The sequence below is a fragment of the Falco naumanni genome, chromosome 6, assembly GCF_017639655.2.
Source record: "Falco naumanni isolate bFalNau1 chromosome 6, bFalNau1.pat, whole genome shotgun sequence".
NCBI lineage: Eukaryota > Metazoa > Chordata > Aves > Falconiformes > Falconidae > Falco > Falco naumanni.
In genome coordinates this window covers 11,965,307-11,986,262 of record NC_054059.1, presented here as the reverse complement: position 1 = coordinate 11,986,262, position 20,956 = coordinate 11,965,307, and the positions used below count along the sequence as shown (strand labels likewise).

Sequence of the window (20,956 nt, the reverse complement as noted above, 5' to 3'; positions counted from 1 at the left end):
CAGAGAAATTACCTAAATGATGGCTGAAATTCTTGCTGTGTTTAAACCAGGACAGTTTTGCTACTGAGATAGCTAAAGGCGATTTTTACCCCATTTTTTTCTAACTTCTGAAGACTAAGGGGAGGCTGAACTCCAAGGGACTCAGTTCTTGATAACCATTCAGCGACGAACACAGTGCAACAAGAGCATAAGGAAACACAAATCGTGCTTTGCTTTTTACATCTCCATGGCACATGGTTGTAGGTTTCATGTTTCCATAAAATGATTCACTGCTATTCACAGAATTGTCCGAGTGCTGTAGTTTAGTGTTTCATTATAGATATAAGGTTGTGCTAGTGCCAGGAAGTTTTGATAATAGGACAGGCAATTAATTTTCTTGTAAAAAGGCAACTATAACTCAAGACAATTTCTTCCTCAAATATCCATTTCTGTCTAAGATTTGGTCTTTGTTTTGCAATTTGTAGATCTTGTCTACTATTAGCTAAGCAGATTACTGGAATAAGACATCAGCATGCTATCCATTTATCTATAAAGCCTTTCAACATGCTATGTAAAATTAAGTTCTCTATTGTGATAACTTAGGAAATGTACACAAAAGGGGAAAAGCAAACCTTATCAGGGTAGTTTACAGAACCTAAGAGTTCTACTAATTTGATGACATAAGCCTTAAAGATGTGATTCAGTAAACTCTTCTGAAGAAGTAAAACTGGTTACATGAAAATCAAGTATTTTCTGTGTTGTATGAATGAGGAAAGTGGTGGTAAAAATTGGTTCGTCCCAATCCTAAAATGTTTTCTTTCAGCCCTAACTGATCATCCCAGAAATGCCAGATTACCTGTCATATATGTTACGATACATACAGTCTTTATATTTTACATAGGACCCTGTGCTAGGGGTGCACAGGATTGGCAATGCTCTTTTTTTTTTAGTTTTTGTTTATAGTTCTGTAAGTGGCAGCATGTTTTATTTAGTACGTGCCGCTGAGCCATCAGTCTGAAGAGAAAGAAATCTGAGTTTCCTTGTGTGCAGGCAGAGCTAGAACCTGTAGGATTCTTCAGTAAACCATTGCCAATTGAATTAATAGATTTGCTGCTTGCAGTGTTGCTTTCCTCTGTGAGGAACCAGATAAGCTACACACATTGCAATCTCATTGCTCACCAGGTATAATTTCTCTCCCAAATTCCTCTTCTCTCCATAATTCTTACCTCATTTCCATCTTGTTTCCTTAGTAATACACTAGTTTTTGTCTCCTATGCTTGTTCCTTTTTGTCTCATTCTCCTGATCAGCCATTTGCAGACTTCTTCCTTTCAGCAACTGAACTTTCTCCTAGGCCAGCAAGTCCTTAACTCCATTCTAGTTTTTCTCCAGTTCCTTTTTAGCTCTTACTTTTATCTGCTTTTCCATTTCCCTTTTAGCTCTTATTTTTATCTGCAGCCCCAGTAGCATATTTGTCTCAAATGTAATATCCCAGCTAATGCAAGTCTTAAGCCCGATTGTCTTCATGTTAGTTAAGCAGATCCTCTGTCTCTCATGGAAGGGGACAGTCTCTAAAAAGGCTGTTACTGAAAGAGCAGGAGGTAAGTTTCTGAGTCTCAGGTGAAGTGTCTGTTCTGTAATGGCAAGACAGACTCCCCTAGCGCTTCACTGAGATGAATTCCAGGATAATTAGCCTCTAAAATGAGAAAAATCTGAGCAGAGAACATGATGACTGTTAGACTGGAGCATTTATTCACAGTAAAAGCAAGCAAGCACTTTCTGGCAAAGAGTAGGATCCATATATACCTTATGGATGTTATGATGTTTAAACATCAAATAAAGCATGCATAAAAGCTGATTGCATGCAGTAGTTGGCATGGATACTTCTACAGTCAGCATGGAGAAACAGGAATTTTCAGAACTCAGCTCATCTTCGTTATTGTAAGCATCTTTTAGAATCGGGGGAATCGGTCTCTGCAAGAATGTTAGGGTTATCACCAGGGCAAATCTGGAGTTAGGCTAAAGAACCATTAGGGTTTAAGAGAGAGAATGTAGCAAGGGCAACAGAATCCTGGTTTTGTTGCATTGTGACGGGACTTCCACATAAACTGTTACTGATGAAATGGCCTTGAAACTAAACCTATTTGTTATCCTTGGTAGGCATCTGCATGTTGTCTCGTATGTACTTTTTTTAGGGTGACTTTTCAGTGCATCATAGTCGTATGAAGTACACAGTCCCTGGTTACTTTGCCAGTATCTTGTGGGAAAGTTGTGTTGAGTGTGTGAAGGGAGACTCCATAAGTTGCAGAAATTAAAAAAAAATAATATATACAAAAACTCACAATGAAGTTACATCACAGGAAACTGAAATTTCTGCAACAATGGCAGATACAGTAGTACCACTTACAAAATGCTGTATTGCTGGGAAACCAAGAAAGAAGAAAAAGGCACAGTTAGAGTACTTTGTCACTTTCCAAACTTGAAATGTCTCAGGTTATCTCATACTTGCAGTGTATGCAATTATTAAACTACCAATAATTATGCTTTATTATGTTAACACAATGAATCATTTTACTGTATATTTTAATTATATTTTCATTAGACTTCCTTCAGAACTCTATTTCTGTTTTAGGACTTAGAGCAGAAAAATCCTTAAATAGATCCCTTATTTCAAACTCCTAAGGAAACCAAGGGAATTACATAGGTGATTACATATTGTCTTTTTTTAGGACACTAACTGAAATCCAGTTAATATTTTTAATAAACATAAAAGATATGTTTTAGAAACAGAAATGCTTTGTGGTAAACCTAGGTATTCATAGCCTACTTTCTGCTAGTATTTAGGTCATATGTGTTGTTCACTTGTGTTTAAAATGCAGCTGGAGTTTTTGGCTGACTGTCTGCCATGTGCAGTGCAGTTCAACAGGTCCACAATTAGGGTCAAGTGCATCTGCAGTGGTGAGTGTTCTGCAGTTCATGATTTTGAAAATAGATTTGCATTCAAAATTAGTAACTTTGATCTGAAATGTCAGCCCTGGTCCTGCAGCCAGGATTTGCAATGTTCTTTGATGGAGGGGGACATGGAAAGGTGTGCCTGGAGCTAACAACTGAACAGTTTCTTTTTGGCCCTGATGTTTTAGGGGTCTGCTACCATGTCTTTCTAGAAGGGGACTTCCAACCCCACGAACAACTGAACAGCCAGTCATTAGGGGAAAACACCACGCTCGCTCCAGGTCGAGTGAGCACTCTAGTATCAGACCCTTATGCTCTGTACATCACCTAGCGCCGGGAGGGTCGGCGCCACCTTCTCCACTTCTGACAAGGTTGCTATTATGTGTACAGCACAGCTTTCGTGTTCTGCCTCCCAGGTGTCAGTGTGGTGGTGATCTTTCCTGAACATACATGGCGCGTTCACTCATTCTGGCACTGTAGATTATCCTCTTTTCATAGTATTTACACTTCTCTCATATCCTTTATGCCACCTATCTTCACCATCCAGATGGTACTTCTTGTTGTTGAATTTAAATAGTTATGCAACGTAAAATAAAACGGCTGTGTTTTGTCCTTCCTTCCATTGTTGTGTTTTGTTCTGTATCCATATGAAAATTATCAAAGCTTTTTTCTTAAACACTGCAGGAAGTCACATACTGTTCACACAGCTAACTGATCTTACAGGCTAAGAGAAAATCAGTTGATCTGTGTAGTGTGAAAGCCAACAGTATTTGTAACTTGCACAAATGTGTTACATAAAATTGCAAATAACCTACTTACAATGTTAGTGTAGTAGATAAACTGCTTATTCACTATAGTGAGTGTGGTATTACTGTAACTGGCAAGGGCATTTAAGAGTAAGCTCTCCCTCTCCACGATCTGCTTCTTCTCATCTTTGTTTACTTCCTTAAACTTTTCCCCTAGTTATTAGAGATGGCCATACTTATTTTGCGTACTTACCAGCGTTCCAAAGGTGTTTGATGTGTTACACTCAGATGCTGTATCTATGTATAATAAATCGAGTAGCCAAGGTGTTCTGAAATAGCGCTAGCTAGAATTCAGCTACAGGGATTTAGGATATATACTTAGGTATGAATATTAAAAATCTTGTGCATTTGTTGCACGCACACATACATGCACCTCCCCCAATACCAAGGTTAAAGGTCTTTTTCCTTCTTTGAGTTCAGGGAAAAACAAGATGTTATCCCATGGGCATAAATGCTTGTTGTCCAGTGCTCTGTGGCCTTGTGCAATTACTGCATCAGCACAAAGGGAATACAAGATGCCACCTCTATATTTTATTTTTTGTATTGCCCTAGTACCAGTACAGGAGAACATATATAAATTGTGAGTCATATGCATAAATGGTTCTTAGAAAACTGCTTTTTGTCCAGTGTTTTTTGGCTAGTACTTTATTTAAAAAATCAAACAACAAAACAAATGAAAATATTTCTCCTGAATTGAAGGTAGTTAGAGAAATTAAACATAAGGTTTTGTGAGTTAACTGGGTATGTAGTCCTGAGTATGGGCATATGGCATACACCAAATGCAAACTTCTTCAAATCCATCTTTGCTATATGCAACTTAATATGTGATTGAAATTCAGAATATACAAATTCTCTTTATTTGGGTTATTTCACTTCTATCTTAATTTTATTTGCAGAATACACCAACAAGGAAGTCCAACACAGTCTCCTCCTGCAGACACATCCTTCGGCAGTCGCAGGGGAAGACAGCTACCACAAGTTCCAGTAAGAAGTGGCAGTATAGAGCAAGGTATCAAATAATGAGCTTATGATAGCTCAAACTCTTTGATTTCTTACCTTTCTTTACTTAAAGTCTACTTTCATAAATACATGTTCGATGCTGTAATTCTACCAATAAAGCAATAGAAGAGAATGAAAGCATATTTGTAGTCTGGGAAATCCAGTAGAGTTTTGACTGGTGGATTTTACACATGGTTTAGTTGCCTTGATTTTCTAGTACCATTTTATGTTTGTCTGCTTTAAAATTTCTATTAGAGCTGTGGAAGTTTCCAACATGTGTCTAATTTGTATTCAGCTGAAGAAATCAGGGGCAAAGATTTTGGCAAGTCTTACTCATTTATTTTGTGTTTTATATCAATTGTTGTGCACAGATTAATAATAAATATCACAAATCTGCTTTTCTTCTGGAGTTCATAGTCCAGTGAGTAAAGAATGAAAATAATCACTATGGGGAATGTGAAAGCACAGGTCATCAGCTCTTCCTTAAGAATAAACTCATCAGGCAGAGTGCTGCTCTTTTCTGAAAATGTCAATGTAGACCTAATGGTTGTGGAAGATGTTTTACCTATTAATATCGAATGAGTATTGCTGTTTCCTTTTCTAGCAACATACAGCACGCAAAGTATGAGCTATTGTGGTAAAATGAAATACACAATGGGTAATATTTGCACATTCAGGTTTACTTCTGTGTTTATAAAGCCTCTTATTGACTACATCAATAACTGAGATCGCCATGTACTGCAAGGTTTTCTTCAATGTGGAAATGACAGAAATGCTTCTAATTATGAAATAATTAGAGTGTTTTGTAGAACTGTTGGCAGATCACTTTCTTGAGTAGATAATGTTGCTGGCCATGAGCTTTTCATCACGATAGATTACCATAGGGGTTTTTTTGTATGATGGCTTACATTAACATGTGATCAGCTTTCATGAGTTTTATGGCTTTGGGCTGTGATGACATGCTATACCTTCAGTTAATACCTATAAAAGTGTATTCTCGTTTTATACCTTTATTCTGAAAGATTAATAGACTAATACAAGTGGGTTTTATTAATTTTAAACTTTACATTTGAGTCATCTCATTTTGTTTTGTAGTGAACCTAGGACTGTCTAGATTATAACCTAGTTACAAACCACATTTACAGCTTCTATTTCTGCATATTAATAAATTAGGAGCTTTTTAGGGAAATGTAATAAGTAATGAATTTCAAATTTCTTTCACGTTTCTTCTGCAGTTTCAGAACTTGGTACAATATATAATGATAAAACAGCTTTCAATTTAATTTTAAGTTGGCTTTCCATTGGATATTCATTTATCATCTTTCTGCTATTCTTGATAACTGGTGTGTTGAGAATAAAATACTAGTTTATGTTTTCTTAAACACATTGGAAATGAATGTAAAACTTCCTGTGAAAATGAGTGGTGGTGGTATGTATGCAGAAGAGGAAAGAAGAAAATTAAAGTTGAGGAGAAGGCTAAAGCTACTGTAGGTTTAGAAGGTTGTTGATACTGTGAACACCTGTAAAGTAATGCTGTTTCACTGAACTCTTACCTACACTTGTGGCTGATAGGCTTGCGTCTTATATATAAAATGTACAAGTACGATGTGACATATCATTTAATTTGTTATTATATATCATACTGCATGGAATCGAAGGCTAAAGAGATTTCCTTCTCTACATAGTACTTTGATTTTGTCTGACTGGGTTGTCCTTTTTAAGGGGAAGTTTTCTGGTTTTACCCATGTTTAATACTTTGTTCAATCTGAGAATACATTTGCAGAAAAATACTAAATTGAATAGGTTTTATAAAATATTTTTAAATGGTGGTGTCAGTATCTTCTGAAATAAATATGACAGTGTGAATAAACTTTATAGTACTGTAAGAAATTTAATGCAGCAAAGCTGTAAGTTCATAGTGTTTGCTCTGATTTATAGTATTAAATTTTAATAGCAGTTTCACTTCTTTAATCTCTGTCAAATGAATCAGGGTCAAATGGAGTGACTAGAAGTGATCTGACCCTAATGTAGGATTGAATCCAAAGCATATTGATGTCTGTAAAAGATTTCCATTCACTATACTTGGAACTGAATTATGTCCTTCACGATTTAAATTCACAGTCACCATGGATATAGATGATATTAAAATCTAGTGTGATGTACAAATGTTATAGGGATAATTTCAAAATGCACTTTCTTCATATATAAATAAAGCTACTTTTTGGTTGTCAGTATTGACATCCTGTGTTTCAAGGAAATCCTGTATGATAAGATATCATTCTTATAGTAAAGTGCTTCTTTACACTCTGTACAAATTCTGTTGTGTCGGGAGGGTTGAATCCACATCTAAATGTATACATCTATGAATCTATGTCTGTTTTACAAATCACAGTGATTGCTGTAAAAAGATTGAATGTCTGTATATCAGGCCTGGGTTGTGGTTTTTTGCTCTTTACACATTCAGGAGGCATAGAAGAATCCAGTCAGGTAATGTTATTACCCGTTAAAGGTGTCATTATGGAACAAATTAGAGTTAATGAAGGAGAAAGGGACTGGTAGTGGTTTTCATTTTGAGAAACAGAATGGTATTTGAAGATCTTAATCTTTAATCTTTAGCTCTCAACTGTAAATTATCATATCCATGTTAATAAGGCTTCTTCTAGGGCTGACATTGCATCTTGGACATTCCATTTGTCATTGTCAAGTTTAGAAGTAAAAAAACAGTTGTGTCCTTGTCTCTACCAGATGATGTTATCTTAGGTATTGCTCTGCTTGGCAGTTTGAGAATCATAAAAGGTCAACTTGTGAGAAAATAAGGTGTTTTTAAAGGGTCCTTATTAATAGACACACTTTATTAATGGGCACGCTTTATTAAAAAAAAATATATATATATCGTAGAAGTAATCCTTACAGGGAAGACCAAAGTAGTAGTCCTTATTCCATTATAGAAATTGGGTTAGTACTACTGATCAGGAAGAGAGAAAAAATCTTAAATGTAGAGGAAAAGTCCAGTTTAAGGACTAAAACTTCAAAACAGCATAATCATGCACGCTGGCCAAAAAAAAAAAAAAAAAGAGGCAGGGGGCAGGTTCTTGGTGATGATGTCCTAAAGGGGATAGCAGCTTTACTAGTTCTGGAGTGGGGGAGGGAGGTAGTTATTTTCACTTGGAACAGTTCTAACTAAACAAAATTTTTAGCAACTCCAGTACATGCAGACTTTTTAAAGTGGCTATTGTTAAGATTGTAGGCTTCTGTAATTTTAGGCAATGCAATTTTTTAGTTCCGTGATATTCAAGGAAGACATGGCTGTATTTCTTTCCTTTGCAATCCTGTCAGCAGTATTTCCTAGAGTGCAAGACACACGTTGCATCTAAAGGTCTTGAGATGCTTCAATATTGGAAGTTAGTCTGGTATAGGTGTGTCTGTGTGTGCTTTTTGAAATAGTCACAATTTGCTAGTCATTACGCTCACTTATGCTATTCAAGAAGTGTTTCTCATTTCTTTGTTTTAACTAATAATTTTATGAAAGTACCTAATAATATGAAGATGTTTTGTCTCAGTGACTAAAGCAGTGAAATTCTAAGCCATGGTAAGGACAATGGTGTGTTTTCAATATGTCATCCTGTGCTGAACTAGAAAAGATTTACATCAACGGTGGGGTTTTTTCATTTGCAACGTGTTTGAGTGGAACTGTGCAAATCATTAAGAGGTGTGGGGATTCTGCATTGGCTTTTTTTCAGCTGTTTCTATAACAACTTTGTTATATAGTTGTGTGGGTTTTAAATTATACTTTTGTATAAAGCATATTTCTGTGATCTTTACTGAGTCCATTGTCTGCCACTGCAAATACGAAACACCACAGGGAGTTCTTGGTTGAATAGGATTTGAGGGTGGGTCTCTACACTTTTGTATAATGGTTAATCATTGTACTGATCAAGGAAATGAATGCAGCCTGAAGTTCTGTAGTATTTCTCTATAGTCCTTTTAAGACACAGTAAATATTAGGGATAATATTAGAAAATCTATCAAGTAAATAAGAAAAAACATGTTATGTACTATTGAAATTTATGAACCAGCAAGATAAATGTGCAATGGTTGTTTGTAGCATAGAAATTCTCTTTAAGAAATAATTCATGCAAAACAGGTCTTTCTCCCTTTATTTGCTTCTGTTTGGCTGTTCACAGCATGATTTCTTTTTCGTAGCTTCAACAGTGTGGTTTCATGTTTCAGAAGTCCTATAATGAGAGCAAGGTTTGTGATAATCAGCAGTCTGTTTACATGTAAAGAGCATCTGTAAACATAACTGAAGTAGTGTGGTTGTGTGTTTCCAGTGACATCTGTTTACAGCAATAGGCCTTACGTAGTGACCTTTAGAAAAGCAAAAGTGCGACCAGCATTAATTATTCCTGTATCTTAGTTCGTGTTAGAAAAAGCTGCATAAGCTTTGTACATAGCTTATATGCAGGTGAAGTACGTGTGTGTGTGCTGCTGTTTCATGAGGGAAGGCTACATTAAAGACTACTGGTACTGAATGGGGATTATTTATGTAAAGTTCACGTGTATAATATATGTACTAGTCTTAAATGGTAGTCACATCATAGAGGAATTAAGTATTTTGATGACCGGTCTTTCCTTTTAACAAAAAAGAATCAGAATTTTGTACACAAAATCAGTATGTTGTGAAATAATACATTTGTGTTGCAAATACCTTTTTATATTTAACCAACTTAAGATCCTAAAAAAATGAATAGCTAGTGAAAACTGTGCTGTGTATATGTACTTGATCTGAAGTGTCATTGCAGTGAGAGTGGCTTGAGTAATGGTGAAAGATCAAACCCTTTCAGTTAAAACCTTTTTTCAGATCCAACAGTGTAAAACTTGAGTGACAGAAGAAAAATAATAAGTCATTTCAATTTTAGATTTTATTCTTTTAGTGTTATTTGTTTTGTCTTCATATTTCTAGTTTTATTTTTAAATTATGAGGTGGTACTGCATATTTTGAGGCAGCTTGTGGAATCTTTATTCACGCTGGAGAGGGGTTTTTTTCTCAGCATTGCTAACTTGCAAATAAGTTAAAGCTTCATAATCTTTTATGTTTCCCTTAAAGACAGACTTTCAATAGTACAGTGATTATTGAGTATTATAGATTTCTGTTAATAGAAAATAAATTTGTAACACTCATTATTGCAGAAAAGGCTTCAGTATCTAAAACAGGGCTAAATGTTTCAGAAGTGAGAGTGATAGTTAAAGCGATTTTCAGATTTTTATGTCATTCATCAATTTGAGTATGACAGTATGCTGGAGCAGAATACTTAAGAGTCCACAATCTGGTTCTCAGTAACTTCATTGTTCCTGTTAATTTTAAAGAAAAAGTCATAGGCTTTATTATTTGTCATGGTTTATCATTTTATTTTTCTACATTACTTTTGCATATGCTGGAGTACTGCCTACTGTACATGCCATTGTCATATGTAACACATTTCTTTATCTAACTTTAAATTTGCTGATTTCTTTTTCTGTTTCCATCATTCCGTGCATTTAATTCATTGAAGAGCAAGAGACTTTTAACTCTTCCACAAAAGGTAAATATTTATGTATTTTTTTTACAAATGTTTGGCAACTGTTAATACTGGCTTTTCCCTCAATTTATTCTGTCAATATATAGTATTTAGTTAACAGTGTTTAACAGGCAAATAGTTTGTTTCTCAAATATCTGTATGCTATCTGATGCCCCTCTTTAGAAGCTGAAAACAGTTTCTGCTGTGATTTCTGATTTTTCATTCTGAAATGCAGTATACTGTATTTAACAGGAGTAGTCATGGCATTTTACATGGCTCAGAAGGTGCTCAAATTGACTTAAAGTTCACACAAAGACTAAGATTTTACCTAAGCTGCTCTTGAGCTGTGCACATCTGATTCTATTGATGCAGCCATGGCTCTTGACATCTGTGAAGGATGTTTTATAGGTCAGGGTTTAGGAATACTTGAAGGTGATGTTGGCCAGAAACTGTCTTTCATATGGAGAGAGATTCTGAAGAAGGAGCTGTGCTTTATTTGCATGACAAGACCTGGACACTCAGAAAGTCACATTGTAGGGCAGGTTTCTAGGGGCACACACAGTGCTCACCTCAGACAAATTCTCCATGTCTGTGCTAATACCATTGAGTCAGTGAGCTCAAACAACAGGTATCTAATGCTGTCCCACAAAGTGAAAAGAATAGTCAGTCATGTCCCTATCAAGGCAATGTTGCAGAGAAGTCCCTCTTTAATTTTTTTTTCTTTTTGCTGGAAGTAGCAATTATCTTGAAATCAGAATGAAGCTTGGAGAGAAAAAATGAAAAAAAAAAATCCTTTTTGATGTTAACAGCGAAATACTATGCTGCATAAACATTAATAGCACAGATTAACTTTTCCTGACCTTTAGTCCTGAGTCCTGCAGATCTTGGGAAATGCTGGTCTGAATACAGGCTTTGGAGGGCCAAAGCCAAACTGTGAGTTGAATCAGAATATCTCCTACAACTTCTTTACTTTCTGTAAGGGTAATTCCCACTGACACATTCATCATTGCTTGAGTAAAAATACAGCAGCTATTCTACAAGCTACTAATTCCAACACCCATGACAATACTTACGAGTATGTTTTCATGATAATGTTAAAAAGATGAAAAATAAATAACATTTAACTTGGGTATTAGCAAGTACAGGTTATTTTGCAGCAAGAATGTACTATGAAATATCTTAAGAAAGTGCTAAGAATGGTTGATTTTACAAACTTATTTCTGTCATTTTTGCTTTCTTCAGTATTTCTTTTTCTCTCAAACAGAACAACACAAGTCAATCATGCCCATTTGTGATTTATGCCTCTTTCAAGTTCAGAAACTTTGCCCTGTAATTCGGACTGCAGTGAATGTTTCTTTGTTTAAAACAGTTGACTTCATGCAGACAAAATAGGCCCTGCCTGTAACAGGTTTGTTTCCACGAGATTTGGATGGATCTGGTCCAAGATTTGGGAGTGTGTAGAAGGTGGTGGGATCTTTATGCACACAGATTCCTCTGGCTTGAGGGAGCTCAATGTAGATACAGCCTGGAGGCAGAAAAGAGCTGGGCAAAAGAAGAGGAGTGGGAAGAAGTGGAGTGCTGGCAGTTGTGGGGGACCGTGAGCTGATTTACACTAGTAGCCCACTATCACCTCTGACTTTCCCCAGTGCAGAATTGGAGATAAAACATATAGCCAGTAGGTGAATGGGAGATGGAGATGGCAGGGTTACAGATTGTTATGTGGCAAGAGACATAGGTGTGAAGGAAAGCATGTAATACAGATGTGAACAATACTGACCAGATAAATTACAACAAAAATAATCAAGCATCTGTTCCACTTAATCAGTGGAAGGGTTGCAATAAAGTCTTCAGCAGGTTACAAAAATGCTGACTTGGATTGCTGCCAAAACCAGTGATTTACATTCTTCAGATTTTAAGAAGTATATGTTTGCTTTCTTACTGTTTTAAATAGAAGCTTCAGTTCGGATCATCTTTGACAGTCTTTGATGAAGAACTGAGTGTTGTTGCGTCAACCACTTTAAGATTTTTATATTGGCTTATCTTCCTTCTGGATTGAGTTATTAAACTCAAGATGGCCACCACACCTCTGTGTGTACTGGGATATCCAAACTCATTTCCCAGCTTGGCAGTCTGAGTATGGGCTTTGGTCATGCCTCCGTTCTGATTTGGGAGGTGGCCCAGAGCAGTGTCAGCTCCCGTTGGAAGGAAACCCATGCACACAAGCTTAAAGGAGCCACAGCTAGTCAGGTACAGGGACCAGGGCTGCAGAGTATGCTTCAGAGCCCATCTCCCTCACTATCTGCACACTGCTGATAAGTACTTTTTGAAGTTGTATACGTAGGGACGTGGTGACAAGTTCTTTATCTTAGCCACAAATTGATTTTTCGGTGTTACTAACCTTATATTTCAAAACATTCATCTGATCATGATTTCAAGATTTTGCGTGTTTTCTAAATTTCGTGGTAGAGTTTGCTGTGGATTTTTGAAGTAATGTAATCTACCACAGGGATATTTTGTGTGTGCATATTGCAAAACTAATCCTGAAGCCTGAGCAGAAATAACCTCATGACTGTTATTATTTCTGAAACGCTTCATCCTGGTACAACACCAGAGTTCTCTCTGCTGTGCTGCACAGCCAGCTCTCCAGTGAATGCTCCGCTCCTTCCTTGCTTCCATTGCCCACTGCACTGGGGGATTCTCCCACCCAAATCTCACCAGCTTTATTTCTCTGCTTTTGTTTTGGACATAGGCTCTGCCTAGTTTCTTCTTCAGCTTCCACTTCTCACTTCCTCAAACCAGACGCTGATCTTTCCCCCACAATCCCCACCCATAGATCACCTAAGTAGCACAGGTAGATGAAGCTTCTGGCTGTAGAAAGGCTGTGTACATGCCTCTAGACTGCATTATAGCTGTAGCTGTTGGTTGTTGTTCAACTTTTCTTCGTCTGAGAGTGAAGAACAGGTCAGATCTGTCAGCTTCTGGGATAAGTGCGGATCCCTGTTGCCCTGCCAGAACCTGGGTTTTGTGCCTTAGAAACACTTAGTATAAGATAGTTTTTATGAGCTAGATTTTCACTTCAACTTACTTTTCAATAGGTTCCTTGTGTAAGCGAGTATTTCTATCTGTTTAGACTTCTAGACCTTTTCCTTTAAAGTTTGCATCGTAAAGGATGTGTGATATCTGCTGTTAAGGGTTACAGCTATCTGAAATCTTGATCACAATTTCTTCTTCTTACATAGCTTAATCCAACGTTTATTAGTGCAAGTAAGATCTGGAGGATTTCCAAATTGTAGTTTACATACACCTCTTTTCTGTCTTGACTATCTTGACCAGAAACATGAAGTGCCTCCAGAGTAAAGTCTGTGTTTGTTGCAGAGTTCACTATTATAGAGAATGGTATCGCCAGTGCCAAGACATTCATGGGTTTTCCATAGTCTAGGAAAAAACAGTATGGTTATCAGTTTTAATCACAGACCAGGTAATGTCACCAGTAATTCTGGCATTAAGCCCATAGTTGGGTTTGTGCAAGAATGTGCTTTTAGAAAGGTATTTTCACTTAATGACTGCAAGTGATGGAATTTTTTTCCTGTTCTTAACCACCTGGCTTCTTAAACATATGTCTTATTACTTAGCTAGCATTACCTAACTTCATAGCTACTGGGCATTGTTGTACCTGTATCTGCTAAATTGAAGATTGTTAGACTTCTATTGTTGGAAGTCTTCCTGTATGTAAATAATTATGGACCACAATCAAGCCACATATTTCCATTCTTTTTAATACTTTCCTAAATGTGTTTCTGCAAGACCACGTCCTGGACTTCATATAATTCTCATTACTTCCCTCTGAATCTTTTTCACTATCAGTATTCTTGAAATGATAACGTTCCTAAAATATCAATCCATAGACCTCAGATAAAATGAGTATCTTCCAGTTTCCATCTTTATTTTTGATGTCCTAATACTCTCTATCTTAGTATGTCATTTGAGAATTTGTTGTTCTTTTAGTAAACATAAAGGCTTATTTTCATTTACCTTGCCAAAATTTCCCTTCTCCTTTCTTGCCTTATCATTTGCTGGACAGCAACAAGTCTTCACTTCAGAGATAGTGATATTTTGCTGGAGATACATGTGTAGCGTGTACAACAGTTCAGTTGTGGGGGTAAGGTGGTTTTCCTTGGAATTTGGTAACGGTCACACCACAGCACAGGAGGTAGTTTCAATGCTAAAACAATTTTAATCCCTTTTTTCAAATGTATGAATAGGGGTTTTTTAGATGTATATTGACAGAATTCACAGCTTTCCATAGTCTACAGAATGTAGGGTGTCTTTGGTGATTGTTGTAATGTGAAATGGGTGGATACCTAAACAGTTAATCTCAGAAATTAAAAACCAGAGCTAGAAAGGCAGCTATAACATTTATGCTGTTCCTTGCTAGTTCAGTGTTGCTGCCTGCGGTACAATCCTTATTCCAATGAACCCATATATGTTTCATATATTATGCTGTCAGCTTAATAGATAGGTGTTTATAGCATCATGCTATTTAAGAAATTTTGCAAATAATTTAGAGTTTAGTGCCCCATTCCAACCTTAAATAGGGGACTTAAAACCTTAAAATTACTTCAGTTCCTTTTGCACTGGTCACTACTGTTGGTGCAACTGTTGCAGCTCTCGCTGATTTTCATGGGATTGATCTGTTGTTCATACCAATGCAGGCTGAATTTATTTTAAGTCACTTTTTATGCATTGTTAGATTCACATTCTGTGGATAACAGAAATATACCTGTGATACATTCTGTCTATCTACTAAAGTACTTAAAACAAACAAACCCCACGACTTTATCTGCCCTACTATATTTGATATGTTAGAGTAGTATATTGCTTATGGTTCTGTTGTTTTGTACATAATTGAAAAGGTAGCATATATTCGGAACAGTTAGTATTCTAGCCAGGTCTAACTTATCTATCAGTTAAACAGCAGATAGGGGTTGAAATGTGTCCATACTAGTTTTCTGAGCATAGAAATAAAGATGAGGGCGGTCAAGTAGTTAACGCCATCAAGTGTAATGCTATAAAACTTATCATAGTGCTGACTTATTAAAAGTTATATGGCTAGTACATATATTTTTAGTAAACAGATGTCTTAGAAAAATTAAGAAATTGCCTTCTCCTTTAAGAAAACCCAACTGTTAGCCTATCCTAATTTTCTTTGAGAGTAGATTGCAGGCTGAAAATGAGATCTGTAGCTATTTTCATTGTTTATTCCTTGCCTCCTTTAAGTAGCATTTTATGGACTTGCATATATTATATATAGTTGAAGGACAGCACGTATTTTATAGGCTTTCAATAAGAAACCCCCACACTTTCCTTATGATGGAAACATGTACGAAGAACTTCCTTTAATGTTAATCAAAACTTCTTTTATCACAAGAAATATAAGCAAGTTCTAGAATTTTTTATAAGTAAAAAGCCGGCTCTACCATTATGTGCATATTTTAGTTGTTCTTTTAATAGTACCTCTGCAGATCACCTCTGCAGATTGGCAATCCAGATTTTTAGTTGTACTTCCAGCATGCAGCATATTTAGAATCCTGTAAGGTCTGTTACGAATTACAGTACAGGGTGCACAGTCTTCACAGGGATGTTTCTTGAATAACATGGGAGGAAGAGACCCCAGGGGAGCTGAGGAACCTGCTATGGGATGGAAGATGGTCTTAATTTTTTAGACCATGTCTTCTTTCTTTGAATCTCATTAACAGTGGAAGCCAGATGGGACTTAGCAGTGAGTTGAGTAATAAACTAAGTAACAGCTCAGGGAACTTTGATGGAATACCATTCAGAACTACATTAAGCAGTTAATTCTTGGTGGCTTAGTGTGGTGGGTTGACCCAACCCAGCAATTAAGCACCCACCAGCAGCTTTCTCACTCCACTCTCCACAGCGGGATGGGAGAGAGAACTGGAAGAGCAGTAGTGAGTAAAAACTTACGGGTCAAGATGAAGACAGTTTAATAAGTGAAGTGAAAAAATGAAGAAAAATGATGAAACCATAAACCCCACCACCAAGTGATGCAAAGGCACTCACTCACCACCTCCCACCAGCAGACCAGTGCCCAGCCAGTCTCTGAGCAACAGCTACATTGGAAACACTACCCCCAGTTTTATTGACAAGGATGATGCTATATGGCATGGACTGTGCCTTTGGTCAGTTAGAGTCATCTGTCCCAGCTGTTTCCCCTCCCAGTCTGCAGCCTGCTCGCTGGAGAAGGCAGGCAGCATGAGAAACAGGGAAGGCCTTGGTGCTGTCAAAGCACTGCTCAACAATTGCTAAAACATCAGTGTCTTATCAACGCTGTTCTAGTCACAAAGCTAAAACTCAGCACCGTACAGGCTGCTGTGAAGAAAACTACCTCCATCCCAGCCAGACCCAGTACACTGGGATTACAGGAGTCAGGCAAGTTTATAAATATTTTAATGGAATTGAAGTATAACATTTTGATTCCATTCATATGTCTGTCTTTTCTCTCCTGCATGGCCTGATTGGTTTTGTACATCATGGTTGTACAACATGGTTTAGGAGTAATAAAAGCTTTAGCTCTAAACTTTCACCCCTTATCTAAGCAGTCTGCTCAATGAGTTCTTTTCTTTCAGTTGCTTCTCATACTGATTGATCTCACATCTGAATCAGCAGCTCTTGAAGAGATGAGAGTTATAGCTCTTTGAAGCGTGACTTCTGACACCAGAGAGTAACATGTTGACACAACTGGTATTGATGGTAGTTGTACCACTAATTTGAGACATGTATGGGAAATCTCCATATTTTGAATTCCAGGGCCACTGTAGAATTTAAAGGTTTTAGGATTACAGTGCTTCAATCTGTAAGTTACTGTGTAGGCCTACCTCTCAAGAGCTCCAGGAAAAGCAGTGTGTAAATGCTGATGTCCTAAAGTAAAGTAGATCCATATTTTTCTAAGAGGCACGTTAAGTTCTTGAAGTATTGTTTATGTCAAATTTTCGTTACCTGTGGTAACCAGCTGTGTTCCAAGAAAAGTAATGTGATCGTATGGTGGTGTTACCTATGGTTGTTACAGCTTCTGCTAATGTGCTTTTGCTCCTGTGTTAGATTTTTTTTTTGTTTCTTGTGATTAATGTGTAAAGAGTATACCAGGCTACTTATTAGGCAGATGAAATTTTCCATCACAGAATTGAACTAGAATACATCTGCTCAGATGTGCATGGTCAACAAAGCTGGAAAGAACACAGATTTTCTAGAGCAGACTTACATTTCACACAGTTGCTTGCTTCAAAATACATTAACAGCTAATTGGTGCTAAACTACATCCTACTCCATGCACAAACCCAGATTTCTCCATTAGAGAATTTAGATTTACTTCACAGTCCTCATTAATTGTTCTCATGTTATTTTATGTAATGCTAGCCAATAATGAAAACCAGAACATAAGTGTGTCACTAAGGTTAAGGACGTAAACATAACAAAAATCAAGAATTAAAGAGTTAAGGTTGAATTTTTGCCCAACCTTGACTGCAGTAATTTTCATGTATAGTCACCAAAATGGCATCTTATTACATAATAGAATATTCTTTCTCAGGTATTGTAAGTAATACAGAGTAACGTTATATCGTATAAGTTATTTAGTATAACGTACACTTGACAGGGTAAAGCACCTAAAAGTCACACAGTGAAAGGGTTATTAATCAGAGTAACTCTAATCTGTGCACCATACCCACATAGGGCTAAATTTTTAAAGGGGTCTCAATTTGACTCTGATTTTATATCCTCAGCCTACTTCATGCATGTATGATAGGATTAAGATATCTGAGGTTTTTACTTCAGTCACTATTTGATATATCTTAATCCTTTCATATCTGTCCTTAAAATAAGAGGCCATCTTTAAAAATTTCACCTAAAGTGCTCAATTTTGCCTTCAGATACCTCCATGCAACTTCCATTGAAGTAATTGGAGCTGTGCCTGCATATCTGATGGTGGAACTGGACTCATTGCAATTAAGGTACACATTTACCGACATAATTAGTCATCTGGAATAATTGCTGGCCCAGTGTGACATTCTGCATGTGCAGAATTTTTTAGATTGGACCCTCTGCGTATGAGAGATTGACGATTACAATAACTTTATTTTGTGCCTTAAATATGTAGCTGTAGCAGAATTTCAATGTAATTTGCTGTATTTAATTTTTCTTTTTTAAAATAAGAAATGTGAAAGGAGGACATGAAAACAACATATTTTTCACAGTGATGTCTTTGTATATTTTTTCATACTCAACCAGCTTACAGACATTCCATCATTTCCACAAGCACTTTATGGGTGGTATGTGCGTGCACAATGGTGGTTTGTGCAGTAACACACAGTTTAAAATATCAAACCTTGAGTGTACTACTTTTGTTTTATTTTTTTGCATCTTTGTGCTTGCAAAGCACAGACAAAAAATAGATGTGTAAAGAATCCCACAGTTAACTAACACAAAACCAACATATGAGAACTTCAGTATCCTTTAACTCACAATACAGATCTTTAAAAAACATGATAGAGCACTTATTTTCCACTAATTTAAAATAATCTGCGTTTTGTGATTGAAAATTGATTCCATGCAGCTTTTAAATTGGTGTGTGTCTCCTGTCACTGATCTGGGGAGGGGCTCTTTAGAAAAATTTTTACTTTTAAAACTAATTGTTACAGAAAGAGTCTTAAAAATCCATGGTTGACCCAAAAGCAGATGATTTTGTGGAGGATTTCCCAAATAAAATGACAGTCTTGTATTTGTGACCACACAAAGAGTTCCAACTAAAAGAAATTTTCTGGGATGTTATAAGTTGTTAAAACACAATGAACATAGTGAGTACTCCTGTGATTTAGAATAGTTACTAATAAATATTTGGGTGTAGTTCTAGAAGTATTAAAAAGTGCCAGTTTTCAAGGTATTGATTTTATTGGTATTCCTTCGCATTTATAGTGTTATCAAGTTTAAGAATAGTAAAATATATAATTCCCTCTGAAAATTATCCACTACACACACAAAGGTTAACTTATTGTAAAGAAGCCTTATTCCAGAGGCTTTCACACTGCTCTTTCTGCTAGTACGAGGTCATCTTCCTGTGGCAAGCACAGCCAATATTAACTGTCATAAGTTGTTCAAATTGAAGAAGATGCTCTTTATAGCACCACAGCTTCTTGAAGGTTTAAGATCAGATGCAATATTTTAAACAAAGACTGTCACAGGGAAGTTGAAAGCACAACAATTAATTTGTTTGAAACAGAAGTGAATATTAGAGAGCAAAGTAGTGCATTTAAAGGACTCTTTGTAAAAATAAAAAAAAATACTAGAATATTACTGGGGTTTTTACTGTGACTGGTTGAACGGATAAATTATCCTCTCAAATAATCTTTATCTATGGTAAGCAGTTATGTTCAAGATAGCAGTAGGAGTTAATTACTTTAGAAATAAATTTTAATACCTGTTTAATGCTTTAATTCTTAGAATGCTACTGTACTATTTTCTACATTTAAGTGAATACATGGTTAGATGATCATGGATTTATGTCCCCTGTATCCAGAATACCTAGGAGGTTTATAATTCAGCCTATCATCTAAATTCTTTCACTCTTTTCATATCTGTTGCACCAGCTTGATAATGTATAGGAAATTGGGATGACTGCCCATTTTCAGGTAAAGACTCTCGCAGTGGAAATGGCTGATTTCTTGACATTAGTGTTCCTTTGTTCTGTGTTTACACCTTGCTTGTTCTACATGTTTGTACATTGTTTTGCTGAGAAGCAAATAAGCTAAAATTGTTGCTAAACCATTTGTTTTTCAAAAAAAGTTTTCACTATTTTTAATTGATTTTCATTGTGTGTTTTTGCAGCAAGCTTAGTAGTGGAGGAGCGAACGAGACAGATGAAAATGAAAGTGCACCGTTATAATCAGACATCAGGGTCTGGTTCTAGTCAAGAACATGAGCGTGATCAATATACCAAGGTAAAGTCAGTAGTATGGAAATGATACTTTGGCTTGAAAATTGAAGACATAAACCTGTTTATTTAAAATAGTATATATAACCCTCAAGAACACTATGTTGTAAAGTCCAACAGAAATGTCTTCAATACCTTTAACATTGATTTTATCCCTGTCTGATGTGCATTGGACTTAGTCATTGATGTCATCTAAAATGAATCTGCAAAAAACATAATGGTTCAGCACTAGTTCAGGAAAGAAAGATCCTTCGACAGCTGTTAAACAAAGCCGTGTCACCTCTAGCTTAGTAAGTCCCTGGCCTGCAAACCCCTGGAAGCTGGAAAAGTGGGCCATGGAAGTACCATGGTTTGTTGGCCTGACGCTTTGGTTCTTCTCTTGCTGTTGTCTGATGTGTAGAGAGCTGGACAGAATTAGATCCAATCACATGCTGCTGTTCTCATATGTGTGTAATTTTTTTGCATCCCAATAATGTCACATATAAAGTATTTCCTTTCTTGAAATACATAGATTACTTTGATATCCTTTCCTAATAAAACTGTAAAGATTTTCTCTGATAATTAAATGTACCTGAAATTACATAGCTGAAATTATATAGAGGGACTTTTTTTTTTTTTTTTAACTTGATAATGCTAAAATGATATCCCACAACCTTGTAAG

At 36.4% G+C, this 20,956-nt stretch overlaps 1 protein-coding gene across 50 annotated transcripts in view; it reads left to right on the top strand.

Annotated features, from left to right (window-relative positions):
* Positions 1-20,956, top strand: part of RIMS1 (regulating synaptic membrane exocytosis 1) — a 335,719-nt gene that overhangs the window by 234,282 nt on the left and 80,481 nt on the right. For 24 of the 50 annotated variants that reach the window (XM_040598553.1, XM_040598546.1, XM_040598565.1 and 21 more), the window contains 4 exons: positions 3,118-3,300; positions 4,632-4,744; positions 10,287-10,316; positions 20,190-20,302. In XM_040598553.1, coding sequence (XP_040454487.1) covers positions 3,118-3,300; positions 4,632-4,744; positions 10,287-10,316; positions 20,190-20,302 — 439 coding nt within the window. Of the gene's footprint in view, positions 1-3,117; positions 3,301-4,631; positions 4,745-10,286; positions 10,317-15,271; positions 18,320-20,189; positions 20,303-20,956 lie in introns of those variants that run through there. The other 26 variants (XM_040598588.1, XM_040598579.1, XM_040598576.1 and 23 more) reach the window with 7 other exon arrangements.